At 45.9% G+C, this 17,213-nt stretch overlaps 2 protein-coding genes across 3 annotated transcripts in view; one reads left to right on the forward strand and one right to left on the reverse strand.

Annotated features, from left to right (window-relative positions):
- Nucleotides 1-444: 444 nt before the first annotated feature.
- Nucleotides 445-4,163, reverse strand: CLDN5 (claudin 5). The gene has a single exon (XM_041488701.1). It carries the CDS (start codon nucleotides 4,073-4,075, stop codon nucleotides 3,425-3,427), a length of 651 nt encoding a protein of 216 aa, XP_041344635.1. The 5' UTR covers nucleotides 4,076-4,163; the 3' UTR covers nucleotides 445-3,424.
- A 9,155-nt stretch (nucleotides 4,164-13,318) lies between these two features.
- LOC121364770 (septin-2) overlaps nucleotides 13,319-17,213 on the forward strand; it is a 35,178-nt gene continuing 31,283 nt past the window's right edge. For both annotated transcript variants that reach the window (XM_041488286.1, XM_041488285.1), the window contains exon 1: nucleotides 13,319-13,423. The gene's annotated coding sequence lies outside the window, so the exon portion shown is untranslated. The remainder of the gene's footprint in view (nucleotides 13,424-17,213) is intronic.

Genomic DNA, 17,213 nt, shown 5'->3' on the forward strand with positions numbered 1-17,213 from the left:
CCAGCTTGAATGCACTTTTGAAAAAAAAAAAAAAGAAATGGTTGGCAGAAACAATTAGGGTATCAGGTCAGGCTGGGGCTGATCCAAGCAGCAGGATTTTTTTCCTTTTAGTTTAAACGTGTAGAAATTGAAAGCTTTAAAAGCTTCATGCTCAGAGCTGTTCCCAAAATAGCTGGGACTCACACTCCACTTCCTAATGTGCTCACATCACAAGACCAGCTGCTGCTACTTGCTCTCTTTTGTCTGAGGCTTCAGTGGAGAGCTGAGATGCTGCTTGCTCTGCTCTGCAAGGGAGCAGCCCTTCCTTCTTCCACAGAGGTGACCCAGCTCTCCTCCCCAAAGGTAGCCCAGGTAATTTCCCTCAGGGCACCAATATCACACCCCACCTTCCTGAGCCCAAAAAATCCAGTGGCTTTCACAAAACACAGTGACCCTGTTCAGGGATTGGTTTACATGTTTTTATTTTTATGCGAAATCATAAATACAAAATAAAAATAGTAAACAAGTGCTATAGATTTATCTCTTCATTGGGATGAGGTTCAGGCCTGATCCTGAGCACTTCCAAGGTTTTCATTTCAGGACTAGGTCTTTGTTCTTAGAAAACAAAATCATGGCAGAAACCAACTTAGACTTTTACCCCGAAGCCAGTGACATCAGTAACAGCATTCTCTCAGGTTATCTTTCAAAACACAGCAACAACTAAGGATACTGAAGGATGAGATTAAATATATTTTTTAAAATGGGCTTCACTTCCTGCAGGTATTGTTGGGTGCTGCCTCTCTGATCTCAGCCACGAGTTACAGTTTTGGTAGGATGATGCTGTGTTTAGTAGCACATGCACAGTTAGCACTGGCTTCTTCCAAGAGATATTTCTCTGTAATTTTTTCTGATTTTGGTTATAAGAGGATCCAGCCCTGCCTCGATACAAGAAATTTGGCTTGTTGAAATTCCCTTTTAAGGCATGGGTTTCCCCTCCCTCTCCCAAAGACACCAGTTTTGATTTGAAATGCTAGTAATGCATTGTCCAGAAATATTTCATCTTTTGGTCAGACCCCAAATTCTGCAGCACTCTGAAGGCTCTACTTTTCAGAGACGTGCAGACATTTTTGTCAGTGGAGTTTAGTTCTTTAACTTGAGACAAAAGAGAGTGAGGTCCAGGATTTGGGCTAATATCTGTGGACTCGTTTGCTAGACTCCAGAGTGCTGAGTGAGGGTGAGTGACAAATACAGTTGGATGTTACAATTTAAAATAAAGTAGTCATGAAATAAAGTCACCAAACCATATAACAAACCAACTTTGGTAGATTTCTTGCAAAATATATGCATTTAAATACATTTACAGTTATGCAAGGTTACATTGTTTTCAAAAAGTTGCAATGATGAAATACAGAATATTTCACTCTTGTACCAAAACTACATATCACATAATAAAAACAATATTACAGATTTTATTTAAATGGAGACAGTATTAGTACTGCACCTCTTTATAGAGCACAAGTAGCTGTAGACATATTGCTCTGCTTTTGTATTCTCTGATGAGCTCAGACCCTGCTATTTATGTGTTTAAAAAACAAAAGCTGTTATCTTCAAAAGGTGCTCAATATTCAACATCAAAATTTGCAGGGGCTTTAGTCTCTCATTCTAGTTTATGTATTGCTGATACCTCCAGGGTTTTAAGTTTGCTAAGGCAAGAACAGAGTCAATGTAAATCTGTCAGACCCACAGTTATGGTTTGTCAATAAGTTTGGTGTTACCAGAAAACTGTAAGAGTTAATGCTCAGGTCAGGTGTGTGCTGTATTGCTACATGATTGTAAGGACCTATGAGGTTGTAGGGTTGATCTCTGAGGAGTATAAACAGCACATTTCCTCCCTAACTCTTGGCAGAAATCTCCTTATGGCAGTGCAGATGCTGCCACAATCAGTAGCATAATCCTGTGTGGATTTACAAGTAATTAGATTGGAGGAGTATCGCACCATCCCCTTAAGCCCATTCCTTAACAAAGTTTGTCTCTGCAGTGTAAAATGAAAAAGTGTAAGCTAATATTTCAGGCTGTGGTGAAGTTCAGGAGGTGTTGACCTCAGGAAAATTAGTTCTGTTGCCCAAACCATCTTCCTTCCAGTCTGCAGAGTGTTACTAGGGCATTGCAGAGGAGCTGAGAGCTGTGACACTCATGACTTCACAACTTATCGTCTGGCGTAAAGTCTCAGTCAAGATATTTTTGGTAAAATTCTTCTAGCAATTTTTTGCTTGATTTGGTAAATGAAGGAAAGCACATGTTAACAAAACCATGGTGGGGAGCCAACCAAGCTCACGTCCAACTGAGCACACATTTCAAAACTGGCAGCAAGCAGAGCTTGGCAAGAAGGCCACAAAGACATCATTCCCCCCAGCCATCAGTATCTGGGCTGATTTTTATGTTTCCAATCTCCTGTAGTGCAGATGAGAGGAGCAGAGGCCCTGCTGGAGCCAGGACATGCAGTGATCTCCTAGATTTCTTAATCTAGACCTTGAATAATTCTGGCATGAGTTCATATTCAAGTAAAAACAGAGCATAAGCTGAAGAAGAGATGAAGAACCTCAAGAGACAACCTAGCGTTATCTGATTGGTACTCCACTAAAGGACAGCAACTACCTGCAATCTCTTTCGAGGTTTCAAATACACACAGACCAATACTCTTCACTGAGGGACTGAAACAACTGAAGAAAGTCAAAGAACTTTCTCCAAAGAGTTACTGCTTGTGGGATTAAGGACCAAGGTTAGTGTCACGCTTTGGACAGGATCCCTATTTTAATTGCCCAAATAGATCAAACCCCCCTTGTCAGTCCGAGCGGGAACTGCCCGATGCAGCCTTTTGGGAGAGATGACGAAGACGGGAAGCTGCTCCTTGGCTCTGGTACGCACCTGACGGCCGGTCCCAGCAGCCGGGCGGTGCCCCGAGGCACCGGCAGCGACAGCGGGCGGCAAAGTACTCACAAGTGTCACGGTAACGCCGGGGCACGGTCGGGGCCTGCGGCGGGAGCCAGGCGGGCTGGCGGCGGCGCCGAAGCCCGGACGGGGCGAACCCGTAAGGGCCGCCGTGACTTGCCGGAGCTCCTCCGTTCCCCCGGCCGCCCTGGGCCGCGGAGACGCTGGTTCGCCTGCTCTGGGCGGCCGCGGAGGGCTTTGCTCGGCCGGCAGCGCCGTCGGTCAGTACCGGGAGCCGGCGGCGGCGAGCGCGGCGCTGCCCGCAGCGGAGCGGCCGGACCCGCCGGGGAGCCGGGCTGGAGGGCAGCGGGGCGCTGCCCTGCCTAGGGCCGCCGCTTCACGGGGTCCCCGTTAAGAAAAGCCTCCAGGCAGGGGAGCGCTGGAGCTCCCCGCAGACGCTCCCGGCCCGCAGCCGTCTGTCCGTGCCCCGGGGGGCCGCGGAGCGGGCCAGCCCCGCTCAGACGTAATTCTTCTTGTCGTACTCGCCGTTGGACGTGGGCCGCCGCGGCGCCGAGTACTTGACGGGGAAGGAGGTCTCGTCGCGCTGGGAGCAGGAGCAGCAGCAGATGAGGCAGCCCCCGAAGAGCAGCAGGGCCGTGGCAGCCCAGCCGATGTAGAGCGCGGCCCCCATCTCCCGCTTCTGGGACGACGGCACGGTGGGGTCGTAGAAATCGCTGATGACGATGTTGGCGAACCAGCAGAGCGGGATGAGGACCAGGACCCCACAGAGGATGTAGATGGCCCCGCCGGCGATTACGATGCGAGACTTCATCTTGCCGGGCCGGATGCAGTTGGTGCACTGCGCGCCCACCACGGTCACCATCAGCGCCACCAGCCCCAGCAGTGCCACGATGACGGTGAGCGCCCGGCCCGCCTGCACCTCGGGCGGCAGGGCCAGGATGGAGTCGTACACCTTGCACTGCATCTGCCCCGTGCTCTGCACCACGCAGTTCATCCACAGCCCTTCCCAGATGGTCTGCGCCACCACGATGTTCACGTCGATGAAGGCCGACACCTGCCACATGGGCAACCCGCAGGCCAGGATCACCCCCACCCAGCCCAGGATGCCCAGTCCCAGCCCCAAGATTTCCACCGCCGCCGAAGTCATGCTGCTGCCACCGCTGTCCCACGGGTTCCGCAAGAAGGAAAGCGCGACGGGTCTGCTCCGCTGCCCCGGGCGGCTGCCGAGCCGGCTCTGCGCGCCGCGGCCGCGGGCAGTGCTATATGAGGAGCCGCGGGGCGCCCGCCCTCCGCCCCCGTCCCGCCTGGCCCGGCCCGGCCCTGCCCTGCCGGGCAGCAGCACCGCCCGCCGCGGGCCGGGGCCGGGGGGTGTCCGGCCCTCCCTCTTGCTCGGGGGTCCCCACCGGAGCCGGGAAATTTGGCTCTGCTCTCCCCGGCACCCTGCTCCGGGAGGAGCTCGCAGGGACGCTGCCCGTTCCCAGTCAAGCGTGGGGCGGGAGGCATCTCGTCTCGGATTTCGGCTGCTCAAATTCCTTTTAGTGCCGTTATCTGTGAATTTCCTATTTACTGATAAAGTCCGCAGCCAGACCTTCGGAGAGGTCTCGCCAGTACAGGCACCCAGCAGTGTGAAAGTCCTGGGTATCGGAGTCTGATTGATAATGTTTCGCAAGACTAAGCACTGATGGACAGGCACAGCTCTCCCCTGCACACTGTGTCAGGCAAATGTTAAAAAAACGGAGTCAAACGTTTAGGAGCCACCCAGAAAATAGAAGAGCCTTGGATATGGGATCTGCATGTCACCTGTCAGTACCAGTAGACAGATTCTTAGATAGGTCCAGGAAAAATAACTGCTCTTAGCTTACAGCAGGCATGAGACTGTTTGCTCTGATTCTAGAGCCAAGAGCAAGGTATACAATTTAAACATGTTTTCACAGAGATTCCAAACTTGACTTTATTGTTTTAATTGTTCCAGTACTGTTGAATCTTTATGATAGGTTAAGGAGTTAAATGCCCATGTCAAAATCGCTGCATTTGCAAGGGGTTTTATCATCAGGCTGGGCAAATGTAATTGCTACAGTCTCTTCATGGACCACTGGTGTCCTGGTTTGTTCTTGCAAAGTAGTCTTGGTGCAGCCCCTGCAGCCAGCAGGAGGTCTCAGCCCCCCAAGGCTGGCAGGTACAGGGAATGTTTGTGGTGTGAATGCTGCAGTTACAGCAGCTGGAGAAAGAGGACAGACCTCATCAGCTGCCTCACAGAACTCACAAGGGACTGTGCCCCAGTGGCTTTGCACTGGATGTCTTGAGAAAGGCTTTTTTATTGCAGTAGGTTTAAATGTTTTAGACAAAATTGAAAGTCATATTCACTGTGACTTTTGAATTGGTCTGACTAGATTTAGTTTCAGTTAGCCCAAAGTGTCCTTCCAGTGTAGAGGAGATTGCAGAGTTGAAAAGAACACATTTCCTGCCCCTGGATAAACGGTTTTCTCTGTTGTACAAAAATGCACAGCACATCTTGTGGCATGCAGATGTTTGTGATCCAAATCTTAAGACTGATATGAATGCAGCATGAATGGAAAAGTGCACATGTGAGGAAAAAGCAGCAGAAGAAAGAATAAGCAAAGGTTAAAGGAATCACATGGATTGACAGCTGAGGATGTGACGGCTGAAGTAACAAGGAGCAATGCCCTGCACACATCCTGACAGGTGACTTCAGCAGAGGACCCCAGTGTAGTAACAGGAGGATGACAACAAGGTCACAGCACACTGAATAAGCCCTTTCACTTCCTTTTTTTAATAACCAGAAGATTTATTTAGCCACAAAATACCCAAACAGCCACAAGACACCAAAAAAAAGAAATACAAGAATATCAGGAGCTTGTGGACCATCATGGAGTTGGACATGTGGACACATGATGACTGCAGCCTTTTGATTATCTCTGCCTGAGGAGCTGTAAACAATTCTAGCATGGAAAATGTCTTCCTAACAAAGACTGCCTGGTAAACTGAGCTCAGAGGATTTATCTCCTCTTCCAGTTGTATATAAAATACATACAGTTTACTTCAATTATTCAAAACTGCAAATTCCAGTGTGCAAGTCCAGGAGGAATGTGTGACTGGGGCTGTGCAGTTTGTCAAACTGGGGCTGCTTACAATCACTCAGAAGAGTCCCTGGTGTCAGGGAGAGGAGAATGTGCAAAAAACCCATCCACAGAGACAGAGATATCTCAGAGGTGAACAGGAAGAAACACAGATCACAGTCTGAAACTGAATAACATCTGTATTTATGATGATAATAATGATTATATAGAAAACAGCACAGAAGAACAATTAAGAAAGGGGGGAGAAATGCCAGTTATCTTAGCCCATAAGCACAGGAAAGCCCCACCCTTGCCACTTGCCCGGGAGCACGGAACTCTGAGTTTCCTCCGATACACGGCCTGTGTGTGCTCCTGTGCTGGCTGGGAGGCACTCAAGGGGCCAGTGCAGCTGCCTGGGTCTTTGGGCTGAGAAGGCAAACCAGCCCATGACTTGTTTTACCTCTGCAAGCCTCACCCCACCTTCCTTTGCTACCTGTAACCCAGCAACAGATTCCTACAAATCACTTAATCCAAGGCAATTATTTCTCTGGGGAAATTCATGCTTAATAATCACAGGGCAACAGAACCTTTCTGCTTAGAGGCATTTCCATTCCTGGTATTTCACTTTTGTCTGTTTCTTTTCATTACCCCAGATATTAGCTTTTATCCTGGTTACTGGCAACAACCTCCATTTTTAATTACTTTATTCCTTGATCCTAAAAGTTTGTTGCACAGGCTACCTTTAATGAGACCACTGGTGCAAGGTGCTCAGAGGTTTGCTTACTTGACTTACTGCTACCTTGACTGACACAGCTGCTGGGGGGCCTGAGGACACCATCAGCTTCAGCATGGTGTGGCTTCTGATGGTGTTAGTGTCAAAACACTGAAAATGAAACTCCCAGAAATGAAAAGGTTCTACTTTTTTAAAAGGAAATACAAATCAGCATGATGTTTTATTTGGGTTGTTAAGTAAAGAAAATCCCTCCTTGTAAGTTAAACCCCTGCTGGAAAGGTCTGAATTCCTTTTAACTGAAAGGCATGATGCACTTACAGCAAAGTAGCTCTTTAACAAATGACCATTCCTGTCATTACATCTATTTCTGCTTCAGCTATGTATTAATTAAATTATTCTAAGGGGATACTTAGGGGGGCTTTACAGCCTGTGAAAATGAGCGGAAGTGGTATTCAGGCTGAGAACAATTGCACAGGAGCCATACTATAGCAAGAGGGGCTCTGGGATTAGAGGTGATTGTGTTTTTGCTCCTTTCCTGACAATCAGGACAAACACCAGACACAGAGTTACTGGGAGGGCTGCTAATGGGGGGTCCAGGCTCTCACCAGCATTGCTTGTCCTGGTGCATGAACCCTGTCCCATGGCACAGACCTGCTGTGCCCAGCCCCTCCAGCCTTGCCAGGGCTTTGCTCAGCCCCAAGGCCTCCCACCAGCAATGTTTGGATAGATTTGCCTTTGGGGACCTGAAATGCAGTGTGCAGAACACACTTTGTTTATAATTTATGGAGTGTCCCTTACCTAAGTGCTTCTGCTCTTTCTAATCCCTATAATATTAAGCATCTGGAAGGCAGAGGGGAAAATGACATTTGGGATCAATCTTATTCACAAACCTTGTATTGTTTGTGTGAATAAGATGGAGTATGAGTCAAAAGATTAATTAAAAGCTCAATGATCTCGAGACAGCTTACCATAACTTTTGGATCAGACATAAGCAAAGGTGAAGAATTAGGAATCCTATTAGAGATTGATTTTGTGCCATATTTTGTATTCTAATTAGTGCTGAAATAAAGGCAGGGAGATTTACAAACACAGAGGGGTTAGGCAAAGGCTGTTCTTTATTTAGAAAGCCTGAGGTTTCTCAGAGAAGATTATTTCTTTCTGAATTTTCCTTTAAAGTGCAAAAGAATTTCCCAACAGAAGAGATTCCATACTAGGATAGGGTTCCAGGAAGTTCTTGTGTGTCAGCAGTGCCAACATGTCTTCAGTGTAACACATCACAAGACTGGCACATAGGAAGTGAGTTCTTGTCAAATGAGCAGGTTATTACAAAATGAAAGTGCTCAATTTCACCACAGGATTTATTTCAGGATCATTTATTTCAGAAACAAACTGAAGTGGTTAACATGAAATTGTCACTTCTTCTCTTAGATCATCTTTTGAGCAAAAACAAAACCAGACCAGAATTTTGCAAGAACAAGTAGTGTTTCAGTGTCTGCTACTAATGATGTACAATCCAACACTTTTTTTAGTTCAAGTGTTGCTGCTGCCCCTCAGGATTGAGAAATGGATGCCCTGTTCCCTCCAGTGGTGATGTGACTAGACTCAGGTAAAAGAAAGGAAGGAAATGGTATATGTAGCTGGAAAAACACTGAAAGAAGTTATAAATGTGCTTCCAGCCTTCATTATTTGCTGCTGCAGATTCCTTTCCAGACACAGTGGCCCTAGCCCTGGATCAGTCTCTACTCTTTACACTCACACTCTGCACTGGTGCAGCCAGGACTACACATGGTGGGAATGCTGAGACAGTGTTACAGGTTCTTTCCTCACTGAATGAGGAAAGCAATAGTGGTAAATCATCATTAGGACTAAGTTCCACATCCCCCCTCCTGAATTTCTTTGCACACAAACTTCTGGAGCAGCATTTGAAACTTCCCAGTGTTGGAATTGATTTTCATGTCTCTCTGTTAAAGCATGCCCTGCAGAGAACATTTCCAGTCAGCAGTCAGGACCAGCTGGGCTGTACTGGTGAGCTGCTGAGCACCCGACCCTTCAGCACCTTCTTTTCTGGATTTAGCTTTGCAGAGAACACTGTGGTGTCACTAGACAGCCATAACCCCATGTTAATGTGTTCCAGGGCAGTAAATATGGCCAATGAAGGCCCTTTCCCAAAGTTTAAAATGTCATGTAGATGACTTTGATTATCCCACTCATCAGAAGATCACACTGAATATGTGCTTAGGCCATGCCACTTTAAATAGTTCTCTTTAATGCTATGGACAGACCTTGAGAACATAACATATTAAAGCTTGGATAGGCAGGATGGGGGGAAGCTATAGGAAATTCACATTGTTTCATGCCTAATGGTCCATTCTACATCATGTTTCCTTCAGGACAACTATAGTTTAATTTTGTCCTTTTCCAGAGTTAGCCTCCTTCCACAGATTGTGGTGTACCAGGATCCTGGTAGATCTCTTTCCCATGTAATTATTGGGAAATCAGATGAGATGTCACTTTGTAAAGAGCAGCGTCAGCCAGGACAAATGCCATTGTTTTAAATATACATTGCAGATGTTGAAAGTAATTAATAAAGACATGACCATGAAGTTACTGAAAACTATTCAGGGTTAGTGATGGGAAATATACTACATTTATCTCGTGTCTGAAGAAATATGCATTGCTGAGAAGATGTGGGGGTTTGGGACACCTCTTCTCGGCAGTGCAGCCCCATCACACCTCAGACAAGCTTTACTTTCGGGAATAACGCACATCTGTTTGGTCAATCCTGACTTCCTTCTTAAAAGGGAATTTTGTTTCCAGTAAAAGGAAAGGGTGACTGTTTGGTGGAAAGATGCAAAATGTCTCTTATACTGGAGAATATTTGTAGGCTTTTCTTATTGCTTCTTCATTGCCATAAGTAGCATCTTGAAAAAGAGGGCTTGTATGTGCTGGTAAATGCAAAAGAAACAATTCTGTTCCTCTGAGACTACTATAAATCAAATATAATCTTCATTTCCTGTAGTGTTTCACTGAAAATGAGGCTTGGGCATTTTTTTGCAGCAAGGGAAAATACTTATCTGTTGCAGATTTTCTTGTAAAGCAGCTTGTGTCTGTAAATCCTGGTGCATGCACAGATAGTGGCTTCCTGTTCCTACCCTGCCCAGCCTCCAGCTCTGAGCTGTAGGTCTCAGAAGGGCTCATCAGTGACACCAGCTTTCCATGGACCTGACAGTTCTGATTCCTGATGCAGCATGTCTGCAAAAATCAGGAAATTTGAGATGTTATAATGGTTCATCCCATTAATGACTCCATAGATAAAGCCCTACAAAAAAGAGTATTTCGATCAAATCAATGGGAACTTCACCCTTAAATTTCTGTCTTTCAGAACACCCAAATCCTACAAATTAACCCAGGAAATATCTAAATTACTTAATCTGACATTCCCACTAGCTACATTAAAAGTTTTTTTTTTTTCTCTCCTAATCCTTTAAAAGAGGATGTCACCCACAGTGTGCAGCAGATTTATTTCTAAAAGGTTTGGATCTGGAGCCAAGTACTGTAACTTGGGAAAGCAGACACAAATACTTTGAATCAAACACAAACTGAAATCTTATGGAAATGAAACGGATTTATGTATATGATTAAGTTGTTTAATCAGCCCTTGGGCAATTTTATCTGCAGAGAGATTTGGGAGAGATCAAGATGCTCAGTGTCTTACAGTCCTGAGTCAATAGATCCATGAGTTGATGATTTTATAGTGCAGCCATTAATTACAGCAATCACACTGAATTTTAGGCTCAAACCCAAACGTTCATCTATGCAAGGAAAAGACTTCACTGAAATAAAATTAAGTTAAAAGGGATCTCACAACTGAAAAACAAAAACTGTTTTATGTAACATATCTTAAGGAAAATAATGCTGAGGAATGTGGAGTGGGTTTATCTATTAAAACTCAATTTAGGTTTCAGTTTATGGCTGTATTTATTTTATTATAATCAGTATCAACATTTTCTCTGGTAAGAACTGGAACAAAAGACACATGATGTCTTTTGCTGAATGTATGAGGTATTTCTGACTTACTAAGATGTGACTCTACACAAAGTTAAGATTTGAATTCAAGGAAGCACTTTTGTGCTTTTGATAATGTAAACCCTGATGTATCAGGAACTTTAAGAAAAAGCATTGGAACTTCCAAGGGAAAAGCGAAACAAAATTCTTTCAAAAATAGTAATTCTGGGAATGAGTGATTCACAGTCAGGCTGCTGTTCACAGCATGAACATTTCTAGACTATTTAACAAGTGTTCCTCAGTACAAGCACTTCTTCTGTTTGCACCTCTGCTAATATTGGTGTGAGAAATAAAAACCATGCAGCATGTGTTTAGGGGGGCTGCATTTGCTGTAGGTGTCTGCAGTGCAGCATTTCTCAGTCACACACCCCAAACAATTCCACTTCTGTTGCCTGGCATTCCTGGGAACTGCACTTTCATGATGAGTCTCATAACAGGTTTCAAAGGTAACAAAAGTACATTTTCATCAAGTGAGTAATGCCCTGTAACACTCATTGTCACAGGATGCTCTTTAATGCCAGAAGCTGGGATGGGTTCAAAAAGCAAGAAGAAAAATTCATGGAAGAGAGAACCATCAAGATAAAACTTCTGGCTCAGGAAGCTGCTGAGCTGCAGATGGCTGGAATCTGGGAGGATACACAGGCACAGTGCTGCTTTTATCTTTTCCCAAGCATCTGCTCCTGGGCACTGCAGAGGGAGGGCACTGGCTAGGACTGACCTCTGCCCTTACCCCAGGTGCCCTGCCTTACATCCCTTTCTGGCCTAATGGGACTTCTTTGGAAGGGTTGTGGCTTCCCTGAACATTTTGTGTGACAATTGGTCAGCGGTCCAATTCAGCCATGACTTGGGAAAATTATTGCATCAATAGCAAAGGATTTGAAATTTCTGGAGACTCTTTCACCCCTTGCAGTAAATCCTACCAAAGAAAAGGAGTGACAGTCATGGGAAAGCACTAGCTTCCACCTGTGTTGATGGCAGTCTGTAGTTTGGCATTGTCTGGGCCAATTTTTTATAATTTCTTCAAATACTAAGCAGTTGTTTGTAATAGCAGTGCATGGGTGCAAAATCTTGTGTCCACCACAGTGTTCTAATTTAGTGAAAGAAAAACTGCCACAGTTGTTTCTCTAGTGATAGTACAAAACATCTATATGGAAATCCATGGAATAATATAAAATAAAACCTTAATGTCTAAGGAAGACTGAAATGCCATCTTTTAACTCCTCCAGGAAGAAAGTGTGAATCAGAACTTTGAGTTATAACATTACATTTTGTCCTAGGAAATAGAGCTTGCCTGTGCTTTCACTGGCTTTTATCTTGTTCTTACTCAGATCCCATCAATGCTCAGTTGATAATATGAGCACAATGTGAATTGCAGATAATGCCAGTCTGCCTTCAGCACCATTTGTTTCATTTCCAGATTTTCCTGTTGCAAGCTGCAACCCTGTTTGCTTAATGGATGGCAATACAGACATGACAGAAATGTGTTTCTTGGTATTCAGAATTTTAAGTCAAAAGATTTGTTGCTAGGTCACATACACAAGCTGTCCTCTCAAAATATGTGGCTAGATGTCCAGGAACCTTCCTGAATGGAGTTCTTGCAGCTAGAAGTTGCAAGGAAAAAAAAGCCTTTCCAGTACTTCTGCTAAAATGTATTTTAGTTTTGACAGTGTTGCATTTAGAGTTTGGGCAGTGTAACACTGTTTCCCCATGAGAAAGTGATCTGTGTCTGTAATCTAACAGTAGGTATCGCTGACACTCCTGCTGGAGTCCCTGACACCTCCCGGAGCTCGCAGGGCAATCCCACCCGGGTAATCCCACCCTGGCAGTCCCACCCGGGCAATTCCACCCGGCCCATCCCACCCGGGCAGTGCCACCAGGGCAATCCCACCCGGGCAGTCCCACCCGGGCAATCCCTCCCTGGCAATCCCACCCTGGCAGTCCCACCCTGGCATGGCAGTCCCACCCGGGCAATCCCACCCGGGTAATCCCACCCGGGTAATCCCAACCTGGCAGTCCCACCCGGCCCTGCCGCGGTCACAGCGACCGAGGCTCGCCCGGAACCAGAGGGAAAGCCTGACGGGAGGGAACAGTGTAACTAAACAAATACCGGCGATTTTTTGTACAATGTTCGGGAGAGGAATTTGCTTCTTGTGTGAATGAGCATTGGCAAACCAGCCAGGCTGGTGCTACATACTGCAATACAGTCAAACAGCACAAAGTTTAAGCTGGGTTTCCCCCTGGCTATCACACCAGCCATGTTTACCACTGAGGAGTATCGCTAAAACCCGCTGTAAGTGGAGCAATCCCAAAACTCAACGATGTTTGGGTGGCAAACAGAAGCCAAACCATTCCGTGTAGATGTGGCACTTTGGAACATGGTTCGGCGGTAGCCCCGGCCCGCGGGCCGCCATAGCCGCGCCCGGCGGGGCGGGCGGGGGACGCTCTATCCCTCCTCTCGCTGCTCCCGGAGCCGCCTCTCGCTGCTGTCTCCGGCAGGGCGCGGACCATAGAGTGGCGCGGGGTAGGCGGGCGCTCCGCCGCGGTGGCTGGTGGGATGCGGGAGGGCTGTGGGGCGGAGCGGCGGATCGCGGCCTGGCGGCGGGAGCGGCCGCGGCCTCAGGTGAGCGCGGGGAAGGGGCCGCGTCCCCCGCGGCGGCGCCTCCGCCGCCACAGCGCTGCAGGGCCTCCCCGTGCAGGGCACGGCCTCGGCCCCCGCCGCCGTTTGCGGGGCGGGTTGTGCAGCCGGTGTGTGGGGACGGGAGAGGTGTAGCCTGGGCAGGAGCCCCGGGACGCCGTGGTGGGGCCGTTTCGCGCACACCTTGATTTGTTTTTAAAGCAAGGCAGGGATTAATTTGAGCTGTGGACAGGGCCGCGCTGCTGGGGTAGCCGGCGATGCGAGGAGGGGATGGAGCAGGAAGTGCTGTCCCCACTAGGCATTCCTCGGATGCTTTTAAAATTGCAGCACCCACCGTGGCAGTGCGGCTGCCGGGAGCCGGGGATGCACGGAGCGACGAGAACACCGAACCCGTGCTTTGCTTTTTTTTGTCTTTAGTTACTGTTCATAGGTCAGAGACTTCATGGTATCGTGAGACTTAAGCATGATTTGGAAATGATTTAAATACAAACGTACCAGTTTGCTGTGCGTTGGCAGTATGTACACAATTATACTTAAGTTCTGAGGGTGTGAGGCAGAGCTGCCTATTTCCTGATGAGTGATCGTGGCTAATGTGTTTATCTCTTTAATTTAAAGAAGCCCCTGTTTTTCACAATTACAGCTCGGTTTAACAGTGCTTTTTGACACAGTAACTCGGCAAAAATACTGTCAAACGCTGCTTGTATGGAAACATCATCCCTAAAACTGATTATTGACGGGAATGGTATCACTGCCTCCTTTGTGCATTTCAAGTAGCTGTTCTCATTGATAAAACACTATGAAAGGAAGTTGTTTAGAGTCATGTGTTAGCGTTGAAATGGAGCTTTAAATAAAATATTTAAGATTAGAGCTTTAGGTTCACGTGTTGCTTTTTCTTGACCTTTTAAGCATAGTGCTGGTACAGGTGGTTGAACTCTTGCTTAGTCCTTGTTCCTTTTGCTGTGCATATGTGTGCTGTTGAGTCACAGGCATGTCTCAAATTTTGATGCATTCCCAGTAGTAATCCCTGTACAGTTTCCTTGATTCAGGTACATTACCAGAAGGAAGTCTGTAGAACTTATGAGCTCTGAACATCAGTTCCAAGCCAGAGCATTGGCTCACACTTAGCGTGGTCTGTCTGCAAAAGTCACACCTGGGTTGTTGCATTTTCTGTAAATTCCATGTTTGGTGGAAGTGATACAGTCATTTTCCTGAATAAGAGTAAAGCAGAATTCTTAGTGTGTAAAAGAGAATTCCTTCAACTGATAATACCTATTTCTAATGAGGAAAAATGAAGTCACTTGGGATTGTTCATCTGGAGGAGGTTTCTCACAGTAGACGTGAGGACATGCCGGGAACAAAGCATGGCACACAGAACAGGCTGTGCTGGATACATTTGTTAGAACTCAGTGATTCACAGAATCATGCAGTTTTTTCTATTATTATTGATGTGACTCAGATTTGATATTTCTTCCTTGGGTTTTGTAGTTCTTTTAGTCAGAAACCACAAATACTGCTGTTTTACTGAGATATCTTGGTGTTTCTGTCTGCTTTAAGTCTGAAAAGTGACTTCAGAATGCTGATGCTGTTGAGACCATTTCCAGCATTGGGAAACCTGTTTAAGTCTTTACTCCTGTCTGTGGCTATTAAATACTGCCACAAAAGTATCTGAGTTATATAGCCACTGGTAGAAGGAAGAAGCCTCATTTGAGAAATCAGGAGGGCTGTTCTGCTTGTCGAGATGGCTGTAAGGTCACTCTGAAGTGATTATTTGAAAATGTTGTCTGATATCCTTATATGGACACGCTCTTTGTACATGTTTGTAGTGCTTTCTTTGTGCTCGTTCCTATTGAGAAGCTCCCAGTCTGCCTGTTCCTCACAGTTTACTTCTTGCATCCTGACAGGAACAAAGGAAATGACCCATTTTCCTTCCTCTCTCTTTCTCTCTCGCCGGAATACTGCTCTTAGCACAGGACAGTGGGATGGCACGTTCCAGCTGCAGCTGAACTCAGTGGCACTTTGCTCCTTTTCATTGCCAGCATCAAATTGTTCAGGATAGGAATTTGTAGGAATCCAAAATGAAACTTTGTTGTATTATCTGCTGTTCAAAACCAGATTTGAACATTCCTATGGTGTAGTGCAGTGTCCCTTTATTTCTGCTTGGCCTGCTAATTAGAGCCCAGCATTATTTACAGATAAAGTTTCACGGCTTTTTGTAATTTGTTGCAAATGTATCTTATCTAGTCCTTTCTCCTTGAACTGTTTTGTATGTGCTGTTTTGCATATCTCATACTGATTGAAAGAGTACTTTGAAAATCTAAAGAAAACAGAACAGATACAGTTCTTCCTCTGGTTTGCCTTAGTTATGGGGATTTTTTATATATTTTGTTCTGGACAATTGATAAGAAATTAGCTGCTACAATTTCCAGGTGTGTGAGCTCCCTAGAGTGTTGTCAGAGACTCAGCTTCACCTTGGTTTGGTGTGGGAGTCAGCTGTGTGCAGACAGAGCTGTGGGTTTCTGTGCTCACTGCTGCGCAACAGGGACTGCTCCAGCGCCAAGCTCTCACTTGTGAGCAGTGCTGAGAGTGCTGTGCTTGTTTGGTGCTGTGAGAAGATTTAACGTGTGGCGTTTTGTTCATTCTGAGCTTTTGATTTGTACTGCATGGTAGAGCTTTGGGAAGGCAGCACATGGTCATGGGAAGTTTGGTGGAATGATTTTCGAGGAAACCTCATGAGGGCAGTATTAGGAATTGCAAAATGTCAAGGCTGAGCAACTGAGCTCCCAAATGAACCCTGGCACCTTAAGTGTTGTGGAACAGCAGGTGTTTCTGTGGGGTGTTTTGTTGTTGTTGAGGTAACTTTTAGCTAGCACATTTCTATTCCAACAAGAGACATTGGGAAATTACTAACTGGAAGTATGAGCTGCAGTCACGATGTGATCAGAGCAGCTGGGCTGCTGCTTTGGCTACAGCAACTTTTCAGTCAGAGTAAGACACAAGGTGATGTGGTTTGCCTTGTAGGAAACAGGTTTTGTGAGCTGTACTTGTGGAACAGATAATTTTATGAAAAAAGTTCTGTATGTGATAACAGACTAACTTTGAAGCTGAATGTGTCATAATCAGTTGATGGCAATTTTGACTCTTCTGCTTTTTAATCAAGTAACTTGAGTAATGCTCCAGTGGATGTGACTATATGGTCAGTTTAAAGTAGAAGTAGGGAATTTGCCATACATACTGAAACCTGAATCATTCCCCCGTCTCTCCTTTATCTATGGACAGAGGGACTGGGTGACTTCTCCTCCGTGAGAAATGGGTCAGGTATATCTACACTGGCACTCAGTAACTACAAGCTTTTCTAAACTCTTGAACTATGTTACTAATTTTATTGACAAGGTGACAACAGAGGTTTCCAAACTTAGAAACAAGATGTCAACAGAGCAACCAGTTACTTCTTTCAGTGGGGTTGTGAGTGTCCTTAAGGATCTGTGGCAATGATTGGCTGGAGGCTGGAATGAGTATTTGCATACTGGTCACAGGAAAAGAAGTTCTGGTTTTCAAAACCATTCTGAAGGGATGCTTTCCAGAATGTTTTGAGGAATACACAGTTAGAGGCTGACAGATCATTAGAATGAGGACCTCCCTGTTTTCCATGGCAAAGGATGCATTGGGCTTTCGTTAGTAAGCAAATGAGCTGGGTATGGGGGAAAAGTAGTTGAAGGAGAGAAAAAAACAACTTTCCTTGCTTATGAGGTAGGTGGTACCTGCACAGCTGCCAGGA

The sequence above is a fragment of the Pyrgilauda ruficollis genome, unplaced genomic scaffold (assembly GCF_017590135.1).
Source record: "Pyrgilauda ruficollis isolate IOZ18807 unplaced genomic scaffold, ASM1759013v1 scaffold9, whole genome shotgun sequence".
Classification (NCBI taxonomy): Eukaryota; Metazoa; Chordata; class Aves; order Passeriformes; family Passeridae; genus Pyrgilauda; species Pyrgilauda ruficollis.